We start from the raw sequence: 19,537 nt of genomic DNA on the forward strand, positions 1-19,537 counted from the left end.
TGTGCTAGCGTTCATTAGCAGAGGGATTGAATTTAAGAACCGTGAGGTGATGATGCAGCTGTACAAAACCTTGGTAAGGCCACATTTGGAGTACTGTGTGCAGTTCTGGTCGCCTCATTTTAGGAAGAATGTGGAAGCTTTGGAAAAGGTGCAAAGGAGATTTAGCAATATGTTGCCTGGAATGGAGAGTAGGTCTTACGAGGAAAGGTTGAGGGTGCTGGGCCTTTGCTCATTAGAACGGAGAAGGATGAGGGGCGACTTGATAGAGGTATATAAGATCAGGGGAATAGATAGAGTAGACAGTCAGAGACTTTTTCCCCAGGTGGAACAAACCATTACAAGGGGACGTAAATTTAAGGTGAATGGTGGAAGATATCGGGGGGACGTCAGAGGTAGGTTCTTTACCTAGAGCGTAGTGGGGGCATGGAATGCACTGCCTGCGGAAATCGTTGAGTCGGAAACATTTGGGACCTTCAAGCGGCTATTGGATAGGTACATGGATTACGGTAGAATGCTGGGGTGGATTACGGTAGAATGCTGGGGTGTAGATTGATTTGTTCTTAATCTAGGACAAAAGTTCGGCACAACCTCGTGGGCCGAAGGGCCTGTTCAGTGCTGTATTTTTCCATGTTCTAAGTCATCTGAATTGGGTGCGAGGATCTTTCTAGAAATGGTGTGTGACTGTGTGTCCTGCACATACATATTTATTTAGAAGGAGATGGTGGCATCATGATGTCACTGGACCAGAAACGCAGGCTAATGCTGTAGGAACACGGTTTCAAATTCCACCATGGCCAGGTTGTGTGTATATAAATATAATATATGTAACACAAGAAAATCAATGACCATCATCAGCTGGATTGAAAATGGAAAGCAGAGAGTGCTGTTGATTGGAGGGAGATTTGTTTGCTGGGATATTGAGTTGGGAAGCTCGGCATTCTTGGTTTTGCACCACCCTTTTTTTTGCTGACATTTCCTCAAATGAGTTGGAGGACGGTGTTGGACCACTTTCTTGTTATTTTAATCATTAGAGTCGAGTATCAAATCTTTTATTGCGAAATCATGATTCACAATTCCAGGATGAATGCTGCTATGTAATGGTCCACTCACCTCTATTCTGTCCTTTTGAAATCTCTACACCCCATACATACCATCAACAAATCATTAGAGATCAAAGATACATAAAACAGAACAACTGAACCATCCGAATGCACCTGTCACTTCTCCAACTCTCCCAGTCATTTTATTACCTCAGTTATATTCTCCTTGCAATTGTTTCCATTTTATCGCCATGAATAAATATGATCAAATTAACCTATTCCAGACCATCACAAGCATGACTTGCACATTCCAAGAACCTCTTTTGTACCTGAGACATTTTTGCTTCAAGCCTGTTGACACAATGGATCCTAATAATAATAATAATAATTGCTTATTGTCACAAGTAGGCTTCAATGAAGTTACTGTGAAAATTCCCTAGTCGCCACATTCCGGCGCCTGTTCAGGGAGGCCAGTACGGGAATTGAACCCGCGCTGCTGGATTGTTCTGCATTACAAGCTAGCTGTTTTCCTACGATCAGCAGAAAGTTTAACTAATGAAGTGCTGGTCCCATAGATGGAGCTGGGCATAGAGATACTTGGGTAGTGTAAAATTTCATTCCAACGCCTTCTCAGAATATATTCTTTAAAAAATCTATTGATAAGCAAACTAGGAAAATCACACCAGGTGACTGGTTAGTATTCAGAGGGGTATTTTCTGTGTATGCCATGGTCATGCTCGGAGGGTGGATCTTCTTCAACGGTGCATGTAGTTACTCTGATTCATGTTCATTCAAGCAACATCTTTGTGTTATATTTCAATAAAACAGAAAAGGCAGTACTGGTTACTGTGGTGTACTCCCTGTAATTTGATGCTTTTTGTACACTAATCTGCCTGAATTTTATTTGCAGTACACAAAGGTTTGGATCCCTGATCCAGAGGATGTTTGGAAATCAGCAGAAATCACCAAGGATTACAAAGATGGCGATGAGGCCCTTCATCTCAAACTGGAAGATGAAATGGTCAGTATGCCTTTGGATTTGAAGGGAGGTGATGGGAGGAAAAGGGATATTTACTGTCATTTACCATACGTTGGGGGTTGAACATGTTGCATGTGAGGTGGCTCTAAACTTGTTAGCTTGAAAGGGAGAAAAGCTGAGGCTGCGATGCAACAATGTCATTTTCAAGTGACCTTACTCCAAGACTAAAACACAACATGACATACACAGGACATCCCATATTTCTGTGCAGAGGAAGGTAAACAGTCATGATGATCTTTGTTTTGATGTTTATGTTTGCCATCGTACAGTCAAATATCACCCATTTAACTTCGATAAAATGTATATGAACATGCTGTGAGATTACCTTGGCCCTCAACACAATTTTTGACTGGTACAACATAGGAAGCATCTAGTGAAGTAATCTTTGAGGTGTAGGGCAGCAGATGGGAAGCGAACAGAGAAGGAAGAGTCATATCAGAAATGATGTGCATTACTTCCTGATCGGTGCAAGGGTCTGTAGTGTGACATCTGTGATGGCCAATGGGCAGGCTTGGACATCCGCTAACCTGCTTTCAGCTATTTGGCGCAGCTGGTTAGTGTTCTGTGAATAAGTGGGGGGTCAGGTTCCACTCCAGAGATTGCTGATTTGTGCAAAGTTTACTGTTTCAGATGATATTAAATCAAAGCCTCCCCTTCCTGCCCTGGCAGGTGTTACCGATCTCAACTCGCTCTTTGAAGATGAGAAATTCGTTATCAGTGTTCTGGCCAGCAGTACCACCAAAATGGGGTTTATGGCACTTTGTGTGCCTATTAGCTGCCCCATTTGATTTCATAATAACAGTGACCGATTTATTGTCGATGAAGAGCTTTGGGACTTCCTGAGATCATAAAAGGTGTGAGATGAATGCAATTTTTTTTTCCTCTTCGTGGAGCATTGGTGTGAAGACCGGATGGAATTGAAAAGGTGAATAATTTTTGACAGCAACTATTGCTTTAAATGAAAGGTTTTTAAACCCAAATCTTTTCATAAAAATAGAAAATGAAGGAAATATTTTTTTTTAAAGTGCAGACTGATCAGCATGAGGAGAAAGGTGGGTAACTTTTTCAGATGTCTCCCTTCAGTCCAAAATTCAGGAGGCGTTTAGTTGAGAATCTTCAGGGTGAACATAAATCCAGCTAAGCCAGGCAGGTAGATAGACACCATCTAATTAATAAAGTGCAGTGTCTGGAGACCAACTTGGAGAATGGATAGAGGTGTATGGTATTTGAATGTCTATTTATGTTGAAACTGACACAACGGGTGCCAGGAAAATGAAATTCAGCAAAAGAATAGGTGGGTGGAAGCTGAAAAGTAGGAGAGAGATGGGAGTCTGATAAAAGGTCCCAAACAAAGCATTCATTTACTCTTCTATTTTACATGGTAACTAACTGCAACCGTTTTCTTTTTTCATGTGAATATTTTTACTGAACATTTTTTATGTATACAAAACAAATTAACTCCCCAAAGGAAAAAGCAATCCTCCCCCTAACATCTGACGGTGACCAGCTCCTTGAAATACATGACAAATGGCTGCCATCTTGTATAAGAGCCCCTCGGCGTACATTTAATTTTCTCAAGGTACAGAAACTCCATGGAATCCTCCAGCCACACCGAGGCACTGGGTGGAGAAGCTGACCTCCACTGTAACAGAACCCGCCTGCGGGAAATCAGCGAGGCAAAGGTTAAGACGTCTGCTGATCCGGCTGACCTGACACCCCGAAAACGGCCTCTCGGGAACCAGGCTCGAATTCCGTTTGTAAGATAGCCGACATGGTGCTGAAGAAGGATCCCCAGAAGTTCGCCAGCTTAGGACACGCCCAGAACACATGGACATGATTCGCTTGGCCCCTCCCACATCGCTCACACGTTTCCTCTATCCCTCAAACAACCGACTCATCCTAACCCTTGTTAAGTGCGCTCAATGAACCACTTTTAACTGTATGAGCCCGGGCTTCGTATAGAATGACGTGGCATATGTAGGGATTCACACCGCACCCCCTCCCACACCGCCCTCCCAACTGTTTCTCCCATTTGACCTTAATCCCCCCCCAGGATGCAACATCCGCCACCAAAATCCTCCTGTAAAATCCTGAAGTATTCCCCTCCTCCACCTCCACCAACGACAGGACCCTTTACAACACCGATGATGACGTCATCACCGGCAAAGTCGGGAAACCCTCTGAGCAAAATCCCTAACCTGCAAGTATCTAAATGTTTCGGACTGTGCAAAGCCATACTTCTCTACTAGCTCCTCCAAACTTGCAAACCGCCCCTCCAGGATTAAATACCTCACTACCTCCACCCCTTTCATCCCCCCCAACCTCTAAACCTGACATCCAATCTTGCAGATTCGGACAGGTGATTATCCCAAATTGGAGCTATCTTTGACCCTGTTCCAATTTAAAATGCTGCCATAAGTGCCTCCATATTTTTAATGTGGCCACCATCAATGGATTCCCCGAAAATCGTCCTGGAGAGAACGGAAGTGGGGCGGTCACTAGTGCCTACAACCTTGTCCCCTTGCACAACCTAGCCTTCACCTTCAACCAGACCTCCTCCTCACCCCCACATAAACTCAATACCTTCTCTGCCCAGTCAAAATAAATCCGGTTCGGCAGCACCAAACCCCCTGACTGCTGGTCCCTCTGCAGGACTAAACAAAAACAAAGAACAAAGAAAAGTACAGCACAGGAACAGGCCCTTCGGCCCTCCAAGCCTGTGCTGACCATGCTGCCTGTCTAAACTAAAATCTTCTACACTTCCTGGGTCCGTATCCCTCTATCCCCATCCTACTCATGTACTTGTCAAGATGCCCCTTAAATGTCACTATCGTCCCTGCTTCCACCACCTCCTCCGGCAGCGAGTTCCAGGCACCCACTACCCTCTGCGTAAAAAAAACTTGCCTCGTACATCTTCTCTATACCTTGCCCCTCGCACCTTAAACCTATGCCCCCTAGTAATTGACCCCTCTACCCTGGGGAAAGGCCTCTGACTATCCACTCTGTCTATGCCCCTCATAATTTTGTCGACCTTTATCATGTCGCCCCTCAACCTCTGTCGTTCCAGTGAAAACAAACCGAGTTTATTCAACTGCTCCTCATAGCTAATGCCCTCCATATCAGGCAACATCCTGGTAAATCTCTTCTGCACCCTCTCTAAAGCCTCCACATCCTTCTGGTAGTGTGGCGACCAGAATTGAACACTATACTCCAAGTGTGGCCTAACTAAGGTTCTATACAGCTGCAACATGACTTGCCAATTTGTATACTCAATGCCCCGGCCAATGAAGGCAAGCATGCCGTATGCCTTCTTGACTACCTTCTCCGCCTGTGTTGCCCCTTTCAGTGACCTGTGGACCTGTACATCTAGATCTCTCTGACTGTCAATACTCTTGAGGGTTCTACCATTCACTGTATATTCCCTACCTGCATTAGACCTTCCAAAATGCATTACCTCACATTTGTCCGGATTAAACTCCATCTGCCATCTCTCCGCCCAAGTCTCCAAACGATCTAAATCCTGCTGTAACCTCTGACAGCCCTCATCGCTATCCGCAATTCCACCAACCTTTGTGTCGTCTGCAAACTGACTGATCAGACCAGTTACATTTTCCTCCAAATCATTTTTATAGAAATATACTAGGAACAGCAAAGGTCCCAGCACTGATCCCTGCGGAACACCACTAGTCACAGCCCTCCAATCAGAAAAGCACCCTTCCATTGCTACTCTCTGCCTTCTATGACCTAGCCAGTTCTGTATCCAGCTTGCCAGCTCACCCATGATCCCGTGTGACTTCACCTTTTGTACCAGTCTGCCATGAGGGACCTTGTCAAAGGCCTTACTGAAGTCCATATAGACAACATCCACTGCCCTACCTGCATCAATCATCTCTGTGACCTCTTCGAAAAACTCTATCAAGTTAGTGAGGCACGACCTCCCCTTCACAAAACCGTGCTGCCTCTCGCTAATACGTCCATTTGCTTCCAAATGGGAGTAAATCCTGTCTCGAAGAATTCTCTCCAGTAATTTCCCTAACACTGACATGAGGCTCACCGGCCTGTAGTTCCCTGGATTATCCTTGCTACCCTTCTTAAACAAAGGAACATGTTTGCTATTCTCCACTCCTCCCGTACATCACCTGAAGACAGTGAGGATCCAAAGATTTCTGTCAAGACCTCAGCAATTTCCTCTCTCCTTCAGTATTCTGGGGTAGATCCCATCAGGCCCTGGGGACTTATCTATTTTAATATTTTTCAAGACGTCCAGCACCTGGGGCGTCATTCTCCGACCCCCCAGCGGGTCGGAGAATGGCCGTTGGCCGCCGTGAATCCCGCCCCCGCCGGTTGCCGAAGTCTCCGGCACCGGATATTCGGCGGGGGCGGGAATCGGGCCGTGCCGGTTGGCGGGCCCCCCCGCTGGATTCTCCGGCCCGGATGGGCCGAAGTCCCGCCGATAAATTGCCTGTCCCGCCGGCGTGGATTAAACCACCTTTTGAATGGCGGGACAAGGCGGCGTGGGCAGGCTCCGGGGTCCTGGGGGGGGGTTGCGGGGCGATCTGACCCCGGGGGTGCCCCCACGGTGGCCTGGCCCGCGATCAGGGCCCACCGATCCGTGGGTGGGCCTGTGCCGCGGGGGCACTCTTTCCCTTCCGCCTCCGCCACGGTCTCCACCATGGCGGAGGCGGAAGAGACTCCCTCCACTGCGCATGCGCGGGAAAATGTCAGTGGCCGCTGACGCTCCCGCGCATGCGCCGGCCCGAGATGTCATTTCCGCGCCAGCTGGCGGGGCAACAAAGGCCGTTTCCGCCAGCTGGCGGGGCGGAAATTCCTCCGGCGTCGGCCTAGCCGCTCAATGCTGGGGCTCGGCCCCCAAAGATGCGGAGCATTCCGCACCTTTGGGGCGGCACGATGCCCGTCTGATTGGCACCGTTTTGGGCGCCAGTCGGCGGACATCGCGCCGTTTCGGGAGAATTTCGCCCCTCGTCTTTTTGGATCTCAATGTGACCTAGGCTATCTACACCCTTCTCCAGACTCAATATCCACCAATTCCTTCTCTTTGGTGAACACTGATACAAAGTATTCATTTAGTACCTCGCCCATTTCCTTTGGCTCCATAGATAGATTTCCTTGCCTGTCCTTCAGTGGGCCGACCCTTTCCCTGGCTACCCTCTTGCTTTTTATGTACGTGTAAAAAGCCTTGGGATTTTCCTTAACCCTATTTGCCAATGACTTTTCGTGACCCCTTTTAGCCCTCCTGACTCCTTGCTTAAATTCCTTCCTACTTTCCTTATATTCCACACAGGCTTCGTCTGTTCCCAGCCTTCTAGCCCTGTCAAATGCCACTTTTTCTTTTTGATGAGGCCTACAATATCTCTCGTTATCCAAGGTTCCTGAAATTTGCCATATTTATTCTTCTTCTGCACAGGAACATGCCGGTCCTGAATTCCTTTCAACTGACATTTGAAAGCCTCCCACATGTCAGATGTTGATTTACCCTCCAACATCTGCCCCCAATCTGGGTTCTTCAGTTCCCGTCTAATATTGTTATAATTAGCCTTCCCCCAATTTAGCACATTCACCCTCGGACCACTCTTATCCTAGTCCACCAGCACTTTTAAAACTTACTGAATTGTGGTCACTGTTCCCGAAATGCTCCCCTACTGTAACTTCTACCACCGGGCTCATTCCCCAATACCAAGTCCAGTACAGCCCCTTCCCTAGTTGGACTATCTACATATTGTTTTAAGAAGCCCTCCTGGATGCTTCTTACAAACTCTGCCCCGTCCAAGCCCCTAGCACTAAGTGAGTCCCAGTCAATACTGGGGGAAGTTGAAGTCTCCCATCACAACAACCCTGTTGCTTTTACTCCTTTCCAAAATCTGTCTACCTATCTGCTCCTCTATCTCCCTTTGGCTGTTGGGAGGCCTGCAGTATACCCCCAACCTTGTGACTGCACCCTTCTTATTCCTGATCTCTAACCATATAGCCTCGTTGTCCTCTGAGGTCCTCCCGTAGTACAGCTGTGATATTCTCCCTAACCAGTAGCACAACTCCGCCACCCCTTTTTACATCCCCCTCTATCCCGCCTGAAACATCTAAATCCTGGAACGTTTAGATGCCAATCCTGTCCTTCCCTCAACCAGGTCTCTGAAAAGGCAACAACATCATAGTTCCAAGTATTAATCCAAGCTCTAAATTCATCTGCCTTACCCGTCATACTTCTTGCATTAAATCATATGCACTTCAGGCCATCAGACCCACTGTTTTCAGCAACATCTCCCTGTCTGCTCTTCCTCGGAGCCATACTGGCCCTATTCCCTAGTTCTACCTCAATGTTTTCACCTGCTGACCTATTGCTCCGGTACCCACCCCCCCCCCGCCATACTAGTTTAAACCCTCCCGTGTGACACTAGCAAACCTCGTGGCCAGGATATTTATGCCTCCAGTTTAGATGCAACCCGTCCTTCTTATACAGGTCACACCTGCCCCGGAAGAGCTCCCAGTGGTCCAGATAACGGAAATCCTGCCTCCTATACCAGCTGTTTAGCCACGTGTTTAGCTGCTCTATCTTCCTATTTCTAGCCTCACTGGCATGTGGCACAGGGAGTAATCCTGAGATTGCAATCCTAGAGGTCCTGTCTTTTAACTTTCTGCCTGGCTTCCTGAACTTGTGCTGCAGGACCTCATGCCCTTTCCTGCCTATGTCGTTAGTACCAATACGTACAACGACCTCTGCCTGTTTGCCCTCCCCCTTCAGGATGCCCACTACCCGTTCTGAGACATCCTGGACCCTGGCACCAGGGAGGCAACATACCATCTTGGAGTCTCTTTCACGTCCACAGAAGCGCCTATCTGTGCCCCTGATTGAGTCCCCTATGACTATTGCTCTTCTGCGCTTTGACCCTCCCTGCTGAACATCAGAGCCAGCCGTGGTGCCACTGCTCTGGCTGCTGCTGTTTTCCCCTGATAGGCTATTCTCCCCAACAGTATCCAAAGCGGTATACCTGTTCAAGAGGGGGACAACCACAGTGGATTCCCGCACTGAGTGCCTGCCCTTTCTGGTGGTCACCCATCTCTCTGCCTGCACCTTGGGTGTGACCACGTCTCTATAACTCCTATCTACGATGCTTTCTGCCACCTGCATGCTCCTAAGGGCATCCAATTGCTGCTCCAACCGAACCACGCGGTCTGTGAGGAGTTGCCATTGGTTACACTTGCTGCAGATGTAGTCGACCGGAACGCTGGAAGTGTCACAGATCTGCCGCATCTCACAGTTGGAGCACTGCATCCCCGCTGAGTGACATTTAACCATTAATGAATTAATTTAAAATAAACACTTGAATTATTGTTAGATTGAGTTACAATTAACTATATGGCCCTGGCGCTAGATGATTTTTACTGTAAAATTAAATGCTAAATACTGATCACTGCCCTCCAGTTTAGTTACTCCACTATCTAGTTAATCAATTAGATTTGTTTTGCATTATTTTTTTTTCAAATTTAACAGATTCCCAACCAGCCAATCAGGTCTCAGCTTTACTGTGATGTCACTTCAGTTTTCCCCCCTGCACAATTTGAAAAGGTAATAAAATCACTTACCTTCCCAGGATGCTCTCTGGTTCTCTCCCTGCAGATTAACAGTTACAAGCCAGAAGAAAGAAAACAAAACGGTAGGGAAAAAGCACCTTTTCCCACTCTGCATCGAATTACCTCACTGCACCAAATTACCAAGTTCCAATTCCCACTCTGGATGTGTCTCACTCACTCAGGATGTGTCTCCTTCACCTGCGCAAAGCTCCTGAATCCTCGCCATCTTATCTGCCCAAATGAACCACAAAATAAGCTGTTCCACCCCCACAAAGAAGGCCTTGGGCAGAAACATGGGAAAGCACTGAAATAAAAATAAAAACAAAAACCTTGGTAGGATATTCATCACCAACTGCACTTGTCCAGCCAGAGACCAAGGGAGACTGTCCCACCTCTGCAGGTCCGCCTTAACCTTGCTCACCAAACTTGTGAAATTCAGTTTCTTTCGCTGTGCCCAGCCCTGGGCCCTTCGTATCCCCAAATATCTAACATGAGAACTCGTCAGGCGGAACGGCAACACCCCCAAATTGGCTCCCTTCCTCAGTGGAGTGACCGGAAAACATTCACTTTTTTCCAAATTCAATTTGTATCCAGAGAGAGCCCCAAACCGCTTTACCAGCCCCATCATGGGAACTGGGTCCGTGATGTACTGCAACAAGTCATCAGCATATAACTGTATCCTATGCTCCTTATCCACCCCCCGACCTCCCCATTATACCCCTCCATTTGTCCGACTTCCTCAAGGCGATGGCTAATGGCTCAATCGCTAATGCAATTAGGAGAGGGGACATGGGGCACCCTTGCCTTGTTCCCAAAAATACCCCGAGCTTAGATTGTTCGTCTGAACGCTGGCCTTTGGTTCCTTGTACAACAACCTGAACCACCAACTTAGGTCCAGTCCGGAACCACTCCAACACTGCTGACAGGTACTCCTATTCTACCCTATCGAATGCCTTCTCCACATCTAAATCTACTATCACTTCTCCCCCCTCTGCCTGGGACAATACCACATTCAGGAGACGCGCACAGTGGAAGACAGTCGCCTACTTTTAACAAAACCTGTTTGAACTTCACCAACAACCTGCATGAGACACCCCTCCAACCCGAGTGGCAGCATCTTTCCCGAAGTTTTTGCATCCATATTCAGTGAGATTGGTCGGTATGATTCACACTCCACCGGGTTCGTGTCCTTTTTTAATAGGAGCGAGATAGATGCCTGACTCAGTCTCCAGGAGTGACCCGCGTGCCATCGAATCCTCAAATGCCTCCACCAATAACAGCGCCACCCGATCTGCAAACATCTTATAAAACTCCACCGGGAACCGATTAGGTCCCGGTCCTTCCCCCATCTGCATGCACACAATCGCCTTCCTAATTTCCTCCAATAATAATAATCTTTATAATCATCATCTTTATTGGTGCCACAAGTAGGCTTATATTAACACTGCAATGAAGTTATTGTGAAAATCCCCTAGTCGCCACACTCCAGCCCCTGTTGGGGTAAACTGAAGGGGAATTCAGTATGTTCAATTCACCCAACAAGCACATCATTCAGAACTTCTGGGAGGAAACTGGAGCACCCGGAGGAAACCCACGCAGACACGGGAAAAACGTGCAGACTCTGCACAGACAGTGACCGATGCCGAGAATCGAACCTGGGTCCCTGGCACTGTGAAGCAACAGTGCTACCCACTGTGCTACTGTACCGCCCATCCCCAAAGGCTTCAACCCTTCCCATTATTCTTCCTCCAACCTGGGACACTCCAATGCCTCCAAACCCTCCACCATATCTGACCCTTCCCTCGGCAGCTCCATGCTGTACAACGTCTTATAGAACGCCTCAAACACTCCATTCATCTCCTCTGGTGCTGACACCAGCTCCCTCGCCCGAACCAGAACAATTCTCCCCCCCCCCTCCTGAAATCTGGCTCAACCCCTCCCCTCCAATCACCGTCAGCCAACCTTCCCCTTCCCAGAAAACCCCCAACCACTTCCTGTTCAAACTGCCTCATTCCCCATTATCCCCCACCACCATTCACACCTCCAAATCAGGTTCAGCGTACCGTAGTCTCTCCCCAACCCGACCTCGCTCCCGTTCACTAGTGAACTGCAGCTAACTAGTGAGGGAGCCCCTCCACCGGAGTCCCCTTCTCCCCACTTCCAACAAGCAAACTAGATCAAAATCTCTCCATTCTCACCCAACTCCCCTGCCTCATCGAAAGTCCCCACCAAAAGCTAAACTCCCACCCACTTTCACCCCATCAACTACATTCACCATCAGCCTTAAGGGCACCAAAACCAAAACACCCCGATGAACCGAAACATAAAAATTTATCATAACATTTGTCCCCACCCAACCTGTGAACAGCAACAAAGTCTCTCTTCCACCATGCTCAATCCAGTCCCAGTCCTTCCGCCTTCGCGAACATCTCCGCCTCCTCCACTATCTCGAAGAAATAATCCCTCTAATTGTGCGTAACTTATAGCTTCGCCGGGCAGACCGCTCCGAAGCGCACTGCACTCTTGTACAATGCCGCCTTTACCTTGTTAAAGGCCACCCACCTCCTCGCCAAGTCCACAGTGAGATCCTGATATATCCGAATCCCAGCTCCTTCCCACCTCACCCCTCACTTCTGCTTGGTCCACCTCAGCACCTTTTCCTTCGACTGATCACTATGGAAGCAAACAATCACTACCCTCGCTGACTCATTCATGGTTTTGACCAGGGCGAGTGGTAGGCCCTATCCAACATCAGGGGGGAGGGTGGGGGGTGTTGTCATCCTCCCCCATCAACTCCTTCAGCATCGCCAACACAAATTCTGTTGGCCCAGGGCCCTCCGCGCCCTCGGACAGCCCCACGATCCTCGGATTCTGCTGTGGCAATCTTTCCCCAAGGTCCTCCACCTTGGGTCTCAGGTCCTTATTTCTGTCCTCTACCATGGCTGGTTCAGCCTCTAGCGAGGCGAGCTGGTCATTGTGCCTCGACAGTGCCTCCTCCATCCGTTCAGCGCCTCACCGTCCTCCTGCACCACCTCCGCTCTTCTTCCAAACGTCTCCCTTATCGGGGCCTGCAGATCCTCCACCGAATGTTTGAGCGATTCCAACATCTTCCTTGACGCTCAAAGTGCTTATTAAACCGACGATCAGATTCCACAACCATCACCTCTGTCAGTGTATCGACCGTTATAAAGGCACCCCTACCTGGCAAGCTTGACTCTGACAACCTTTCCCTGCGCTCTACCTTGCCGATGTGCTAGCACTCAAATCTTCCTCCCAGCAACTTTCTGTTGGCTTCTGGACATTCTTTACCAACTAAGTCTCTCTGGGGATTTCTCTCTCTCTCTCTCTCTCTCTCTCTCTCTTCCCCCCCCCCCCCCCTCAATTGTACCAAAACCCCAGGACTCTAGCAGGAGCTACCCAATGTGCAACCTCCTCTCACTTGCCGCCACAGGAAGTCCTGCTACCATTTTCTCAGAATAGTTTTGTGCCAGTGTCACAAAGTTGTAACTGAGCTTTAGGAGCTCATTATTCTGAATTATTGCAGAATCTGAGTTTGCCTTTTATATGTTAGGCCTTTGTCTCTTTTATTGATATTTAAAAATATTGAGATCTGTGATCCCAACCGCTCTGTAAATGTATTTTACAAGTGCTGATTTAAAAATTAGTTGGCGGCTTTATTGACTCAGCAACCCAGCACTTGGGAATAATGGTTTGCAAGCTGTGATTTAAATAAATACAGGGCAGAAAGTAAGTTTCACATTCAACAGTTGCTTGTTCTGCCATAAAAGTTGCAACGTGGATCTTTTTAGTTAAAGAAGAAGTGAAGAGGTATGCAGGGTGGCACGGTGGTGCAGTGGTTAGCACTGCTGCCTCAACGTTGCTGAGGATCCGGGTTCGATCCCGGACCGGGCCACTGTCTGTGTGGAGTTTGCACACACTCCACGTGTTTGTGTGGGTTTCACACCCACAACCCAAAGATGTACAGCTTAGATAGATTGGCCACACTAAATTTGCCCTTAATTGGACAAAAAATAATTGGGTACTCTAAATTTTTAAAGAAACAGAAGACCTGTGTTTCCATTCTGCCCTTTCAAACCTAGGTTTAAGTCTCATTTCTTTGAGTGTCAAATTCTACATGAGAACGAGCTCTCTGGTGGGCTCAATCCCTATCAGTCCACAATGCAGTACTACTCATTAGTTGCCAGTTACAGTCAGAAAAAGAAAAAAAATTGATAGTGTGAAATGCAGGATTATTACACAGAAGGTGTACTCTTCAAAGGTTAGAGTTGAGACACATTATTGAGGCAAAGTAAGGAGTCTGCTGGGTTGGCCTCGGAATGCTTGCGCTGCTAGAATAGAATAGGAAATCATAGAATTCCTACAGCGCAGGAGGCCATACAGCCCATCGAGTCTACGCCGACCCTCTGAAAGAGAACACTGTCTTAGTCCATTGCATTGTCCTATCCCCGTAACCTAAAACCCCACCTAACCTGCACATCTTGGAAACTTCAGAGGCAATGGTGTGTCGCTTGGAGGGGAACTTGCAGGTGATGGTGTTCCCATGTATCTGTTGCCCTTGTCCTTCAAGGTGGTCGAGATCACAGGTTTAAAAGCTGCTGTTGAAGGAACCTTGGTGAGTTGCTGCAGTGCATCTTGTACACCAGCTGCCAATGCACATCAGTAGTGGAGGGAATGGATGTTGAAGGGGTGCCAATCGTTATCCTGGATGGTGTCAAACCTCTCAAATGTTGCTGTTGCGCTCTTCCATGCAAGTGGAGAGTATTCCATCACACTCCTGACTTGTGCCTTGTAGGTGGTGGACAGGCTTTGGGGAGTCAGGAAATGAGTTATTGACTGCAGAATTTCCAGCCTCTGACTTGCTCTTGTAGCCATAGTATTTATATGGCTGGTCCAGTTCAGTTTCTGGTCAGTGGTTGTACATCTCTTGGGCTTGGTCTGAGTAATGTGTGCAGTTCTGGTCACCGCACTATAGGAGGAATGTGATTGAACTAGAAAAGATGCAGAGGGGATTCACCAGGATATTGTCTCTGCTGGAGCATTTCTGGTGTTGTTTCTCTTGCAGCAGAGAAGGCTGAGGGGGGAGCTGATCAAAGTGCACAAATTATGAGGAAAATTTGTTGGAGTATCAGGCTGTGACTGAAAACTGGTGAGTTTCTCTCCAGAAACATAGCCGAGTTCTCAGACCAGGTTTTCTGGCACTTGGTGTCCCCTTGGCACTGCTCACGTCATGTTCTCCTCGCAGTGCAGTGTCGTGGAGAGATGCTACGGTGTAAAGCTACATTCAAATTCATGGAATCACGTCACCGGGTTGTGGGGGGGGGGCGGGGGGCTGCGGGTACATCTAAAATTGAGATCTCGCCAGTGCAAATCTCCTGCGATTTTAGTGGCCATAATGAGATTTACGTCTGGTGAATGGGGTTGCTAGATCTCATCCTATGCCTAAGGGTGAGTAGCCAGGGAGGGTGAATCTAAAGCGTCCAGGATTTGCAGTTTATGGATCACCCAAGAGTTGCAGTGATGTGTTACTAGGATATTTAGATTTATTGTCACATGTACCGAGGTGAAAAGTATTGTTCTGCGTTCCTATTGTATTCAATGGATATTATTCTGCTGGCTGTGAAGACTCTTTGATTTATTATCACGTACCGAAGTACAGTGACAAGTATTTTTCTGCTACCGAGGAACGTATGGTACATCGACAAAACCGTGATTGGTTATAGTGCGGAACAAGGGGCCAAACAAAGCAAATACATGAGCAAGAGCAGCATAGGGCATCGTGAATAGTGTTCTTACAGGGAACAGATCAGTCTGAGGGGGAGTTGTTGAGGAGTCTTGTAGCTGCAGGGAAGAAGCTGTTCCTATGTCTGGATGTGCGAGTCTTCAGACTTCTGTACCTTCTGCCTGATGGAAGGGTCTGGAAGAAGGCAAAGCCTGGGTGGGAGGGGTCTCTGATAATGTTGTCTGCCTTCGTGAGGCAGCGAGAGGTGTATACAGAATCAATGTGGGGGTGGCAAGTTTGCTGAGTTCACCACAGTCTGTTTGTGAGAGTCGATGAGACATGCCAAATTTCTTTAGCGTCCGTCGGAAGTAGAGACGTTGTTGGGCTTTCTTGACTGTTGCATCAATGTGAGTGGACCAGGACAGACTGCTGGTGATGGTGACCCCCAGGAACTTAAAGCTATCGACCATCTCCACTTCGGAGCCATTGATGCAGACGGGAGTGTGTGTCGTGCTGCGCTTCCTGAAGTCGATGATCAGTTCATTAGTCTTTCCAATATTTAGAGAGAGGTTGTTTTCGGTACACTATGCAACCAAATGATTTATCTCCCTCCTGTAGCCTGATTCGTTATTGTTTGAGATGCGGCCCACCACGGTCGTATCATCCGCAAACTTATAATTCTGGTTACTTTTCAATCCTGGTTACTTTTTGGAGGACATCTCAATAATACAAAGTCTGTGCCACAATTTCCTGGTCCTTGGTTAACAAAACACTGTTTGTACAGCCTTTAACCACTGATGTTGCTTTGCCATGTACATTGTATCACATGAGGTGGAGGCACAGTGGTATTGTCACTTGACTAATAATCCAGAGGCATGGGATAATGCTCTGAGGGACCCAGGTTCGAATGCCACCACGGACGTAGAATGAATTCAGGGTGGGGGACTTCAGTGTCCATCACCAAGAGTGGCTCGGTAATGCCATCACAGACCGAGCTGACCGGGTCTTAAAAAACATAGCTGCTTGACTGGGCCTGTGGAAAGTGGTGAGGGAACCAACAAGAGGGAAAAACATACTTGACCTGATCCTTACCTGCCTGGCGCAGAGGCCTCTGTCCATGATATTATCGGTAGAAATGTTCACCGCACAGTCTTTGTGGAGACAAAGTCCCGTCTTCACATTGAGTATACCCTCCATCATGTTGTGTGGCACTACCACCGTGCAAAATGGGATAAATTTTGAACAGATCTAGCAGCTCAAAACTGGGCATCCATGAGGCGCTGTGGGCCATCAACAGCAGCAGAATTGTATTCAACCACAAACTGCAACCTCCTGGCCTGGCATATCCCCCACTTTATTATTACCATCGAGCCTAGTTCAATGAAGAGTGTAGGCGGGCATGCCATGAGCAACACGAGGCATCCCCAAAATTGTGGTGTCAACCTGTTGAAGCTACAAAACAGGACAGTTGTGTGCGAAACAACATAAACAGAAAGTCATAGACAGAGCTAGGTGGGCAGCACGGTAGCACCGTGGTTAGTACAGTTGCTTCATAGCTCCAGGGTCCCAGGTTCGATTCCCGGCTTGGGTCACTGTCTGTGCAGAGTCTGCACGTTCTCCCCCGTGTTTGCGTGTGTTTCCTTCGGGTGCTCCGGTTTCCTCCCACAGTCCAAAGATATGCAGGCTAGGTGGATTGGCCATGCTAAATTGTCCTTGGTGTCCAAAAAGGTTAGGTGGGGTTATGGGGATAAGATTAGGTGTGGTTACAGGGATAGGGTGGAGGTGTGGGCTTAAGTGGGTGCTCTTTCCAAGGGCCAGCGCAGACTCGATGGGCTGAATGGCCTCCTTCTGCATTGTGAATTTTATGATCACACAGCCAACAAATCAAATCTGAGCTGTGCAGTCCTGCCACATCCAGCTGTTAATGGTGGCGGGCAATTTGGAGGAGGAGGCTCCGCAAACATCTCCGTCCTGAAATAATGGAGGAGCCCAGCACATCTGTGCAAAAAATAAAGCTGAAGTATTCACAACAGTCTTCAGCCAGAAGTGCCAAGTGAATGATTCATCTCGGCCTCCTCTGCAAGTTCCCAGCCTCACAGTTGTCAGTCTTCAGGCATTCGATTCACTCCCATGTGATATCAAGAAATGGTTGAAGGCGTTGTATACTGAAAAGTCTATGGGCCCTGATAATATTCAAGCAACAGTACTGAAGACATGCACTCGAGAACTTGCAGCACTCCTAGCCAAGATGTTCCAGTACAGCTACAACACTGGCATCTACCCGGCAATGTGGAACATTGGCCAGGTGTGAAACAGGACAAATTCAACACTGCCAATTCTTGCTCCATAAATCTACTTTCTATAATGTGATGGAAGGAGTCATCAACAGCGCTTTCAGGCGGCACTGACTCAGCAATAACCTGCTCACGGACTCTCAGTTTGGATTTCACCAGCGTCACTCAGCTCCTGACCCCTCTTTTCTATTCATTCACGTGGGCATTGCCGGCTGGGTCTGCATTTATTGTCCATCCATATTTGCCCTGGAGTGCATGTCAGAGGGCATTTATTAAGAGTCAACTACATTGCTTTGTGTCACATGTAGGCTAGACCGCTGGATTGCTACCCCTTCCACAAACATTCAATCCCTCCACCACTGATGAATGTGGCAGCCATATATACCATCTATAAGATGCAGGAACTCACTAAAATACCTTAGGCAGCACCTATCAAACCCAAGACCACTACCATCTAGAAGGACAAGAGCTGGGAACACCAGCAGTTGGAGGTTCCTGTCCAAGTCATTCACTGTCCTGACTTGGAAATATATCGCCTTCCCTTTAGTATTGCTGGGTCAAAATCCTGGAACTCACTTCCTAACAGCATTGTGGGTGTACCTACACCCCAAGGACTGTAGCGGTTCAAGAAAGCAGCTCACCATTACCTTCTCTTTTTTAAAATATATTTGTTTTAAATTTAGAGTACCCAATTCATTTTTTCCAATTAAGGGGCAATTTAGCATGGCCAATCCACCTACCCTGCACATCTTTGGGTTGTGGGGGGGCGAAACCCACGCAAACACAGGAAGAATGTGCAAACTCCTCCACATGGACAGTGACCCAGAGCCGGGATTGAACCTGGGACCTCGGCGCCGTGAGGCAGCAGTGCTAACCACTGCACCGCCGTGCTTCCCTACCACCACCTTCTCAAGGGCAACTAGGGATGGGCAACAAATATCGGTCTAGCCTTCGACACCCACATCCCGTAAATGAAGTTTAAAGAATGAATGAGCGGGAGGGACATTTGGTGCTGATGTTCCCTATTATTTCAGCATTTGGCCTCAGGAAGTTTGTTTGTTTCTTGGGCCTAATGACTCCCTGTCTGTTTCCTTGTCTCCTTAACTCCTTAATAATAATAATAAACTCTCACAAGAATGAAGTTAACTGTGAAAAGCCCCTAGTTGCCACATTCCGCCACCTGTTCGGGTCAGCTGGTACAGGAATTGAACCCGCGCTGCTGGCCTTGTTCTCCATCACAAACCAGCTGTCTATTAAGTTTTATGGCTTGTGGTTTGCAGTTGGTTCCCACCGTGCTGGCTACATATGCCTGCAGTGTTGGTATATTTCCCATCATTTCTAGAAAGAGCTCTCATTAGTACATTTGTCCATAGTCAAGATTTGCTTGTGTGTCTTGATGTCAATCTCAGTATGAAATGTTACCCCACTTCAACTGAATGTGTTTTTTGTTCCTGCTTTGTTTCCTGCTTTTTTTTGTAGCCGCTTGAGTATCCCATCAACTTAAAGGCAGAGCAATTACCCTTCCTGCGCAACCCTGATATTCTGGTTGGCGAGAATGATCTGACTGCTCTCAGTTATCTTCATGAACCTGCCGTGCTCCACAACTTGAAGGTCCGCTTTCTGGAGTCCAATGCCATATACACTTATTGTGGTGAGTAAAATAAAAACAATCCCAGCAAGAATGACTGACGCAAGTAAGATGAGGGGCTGTGCCACGGACAGGAATAGTGACATGTTTGTTCACAATGTCACGCTGCAGATGTGTGAATTTAGCTGGCACTGTCTGAGGGGAGGCAGAGAAGTCGCGCAGAAACAAATAATTTTTCACCCCCTCAAA

At 47.7% G+C, this 19,537-nt stretch overlaps 1 protein-coding gene across 2 annotated transcripts in view; it reads left to right on the top strand.

Annotated features, from left to right (window-relative positions):
* myo5b (myosin VB) overlaps positions 1 to 19,537 on the top strand; it is a 389,254-nt gene that overhangs the window by 113,315 nt on the left and 256,402 nt on the right. For both annotated transcript variants that reach the window (XM_072497425.1, XM_072497424.1), the window contains exons 2-3: positions 1,951 to 2,061; positions 19,180 to 19,351. In XM_072497425.1, coding sequence (XP_072353526.1) covers positions 1,951 to 2,061; positions 19,180 to 19,351 — 283 coding nt within the window. The remainder of the gene's footprint in view (positions 1 to 1,950; positions 2,062 to 19,179; positions 19,352 to 19,537) is intronic.

This window comes from Scyliorhinus torazame, chromosome 3 (assembly GCF_047496885.1).
Source record: "Scyliorhinus torazame isolate Kashiwa2021f chromosome 3, sScyTor2.1, whole genome shotgun sequence".
Lineage (NCBI taxonomy): Eukaryota > Metazoa > Chordata > Chondrichthyes > Carcharhiniformes > Scyliorhinidae > Scyliorhinus > Scyliorhinus torazame.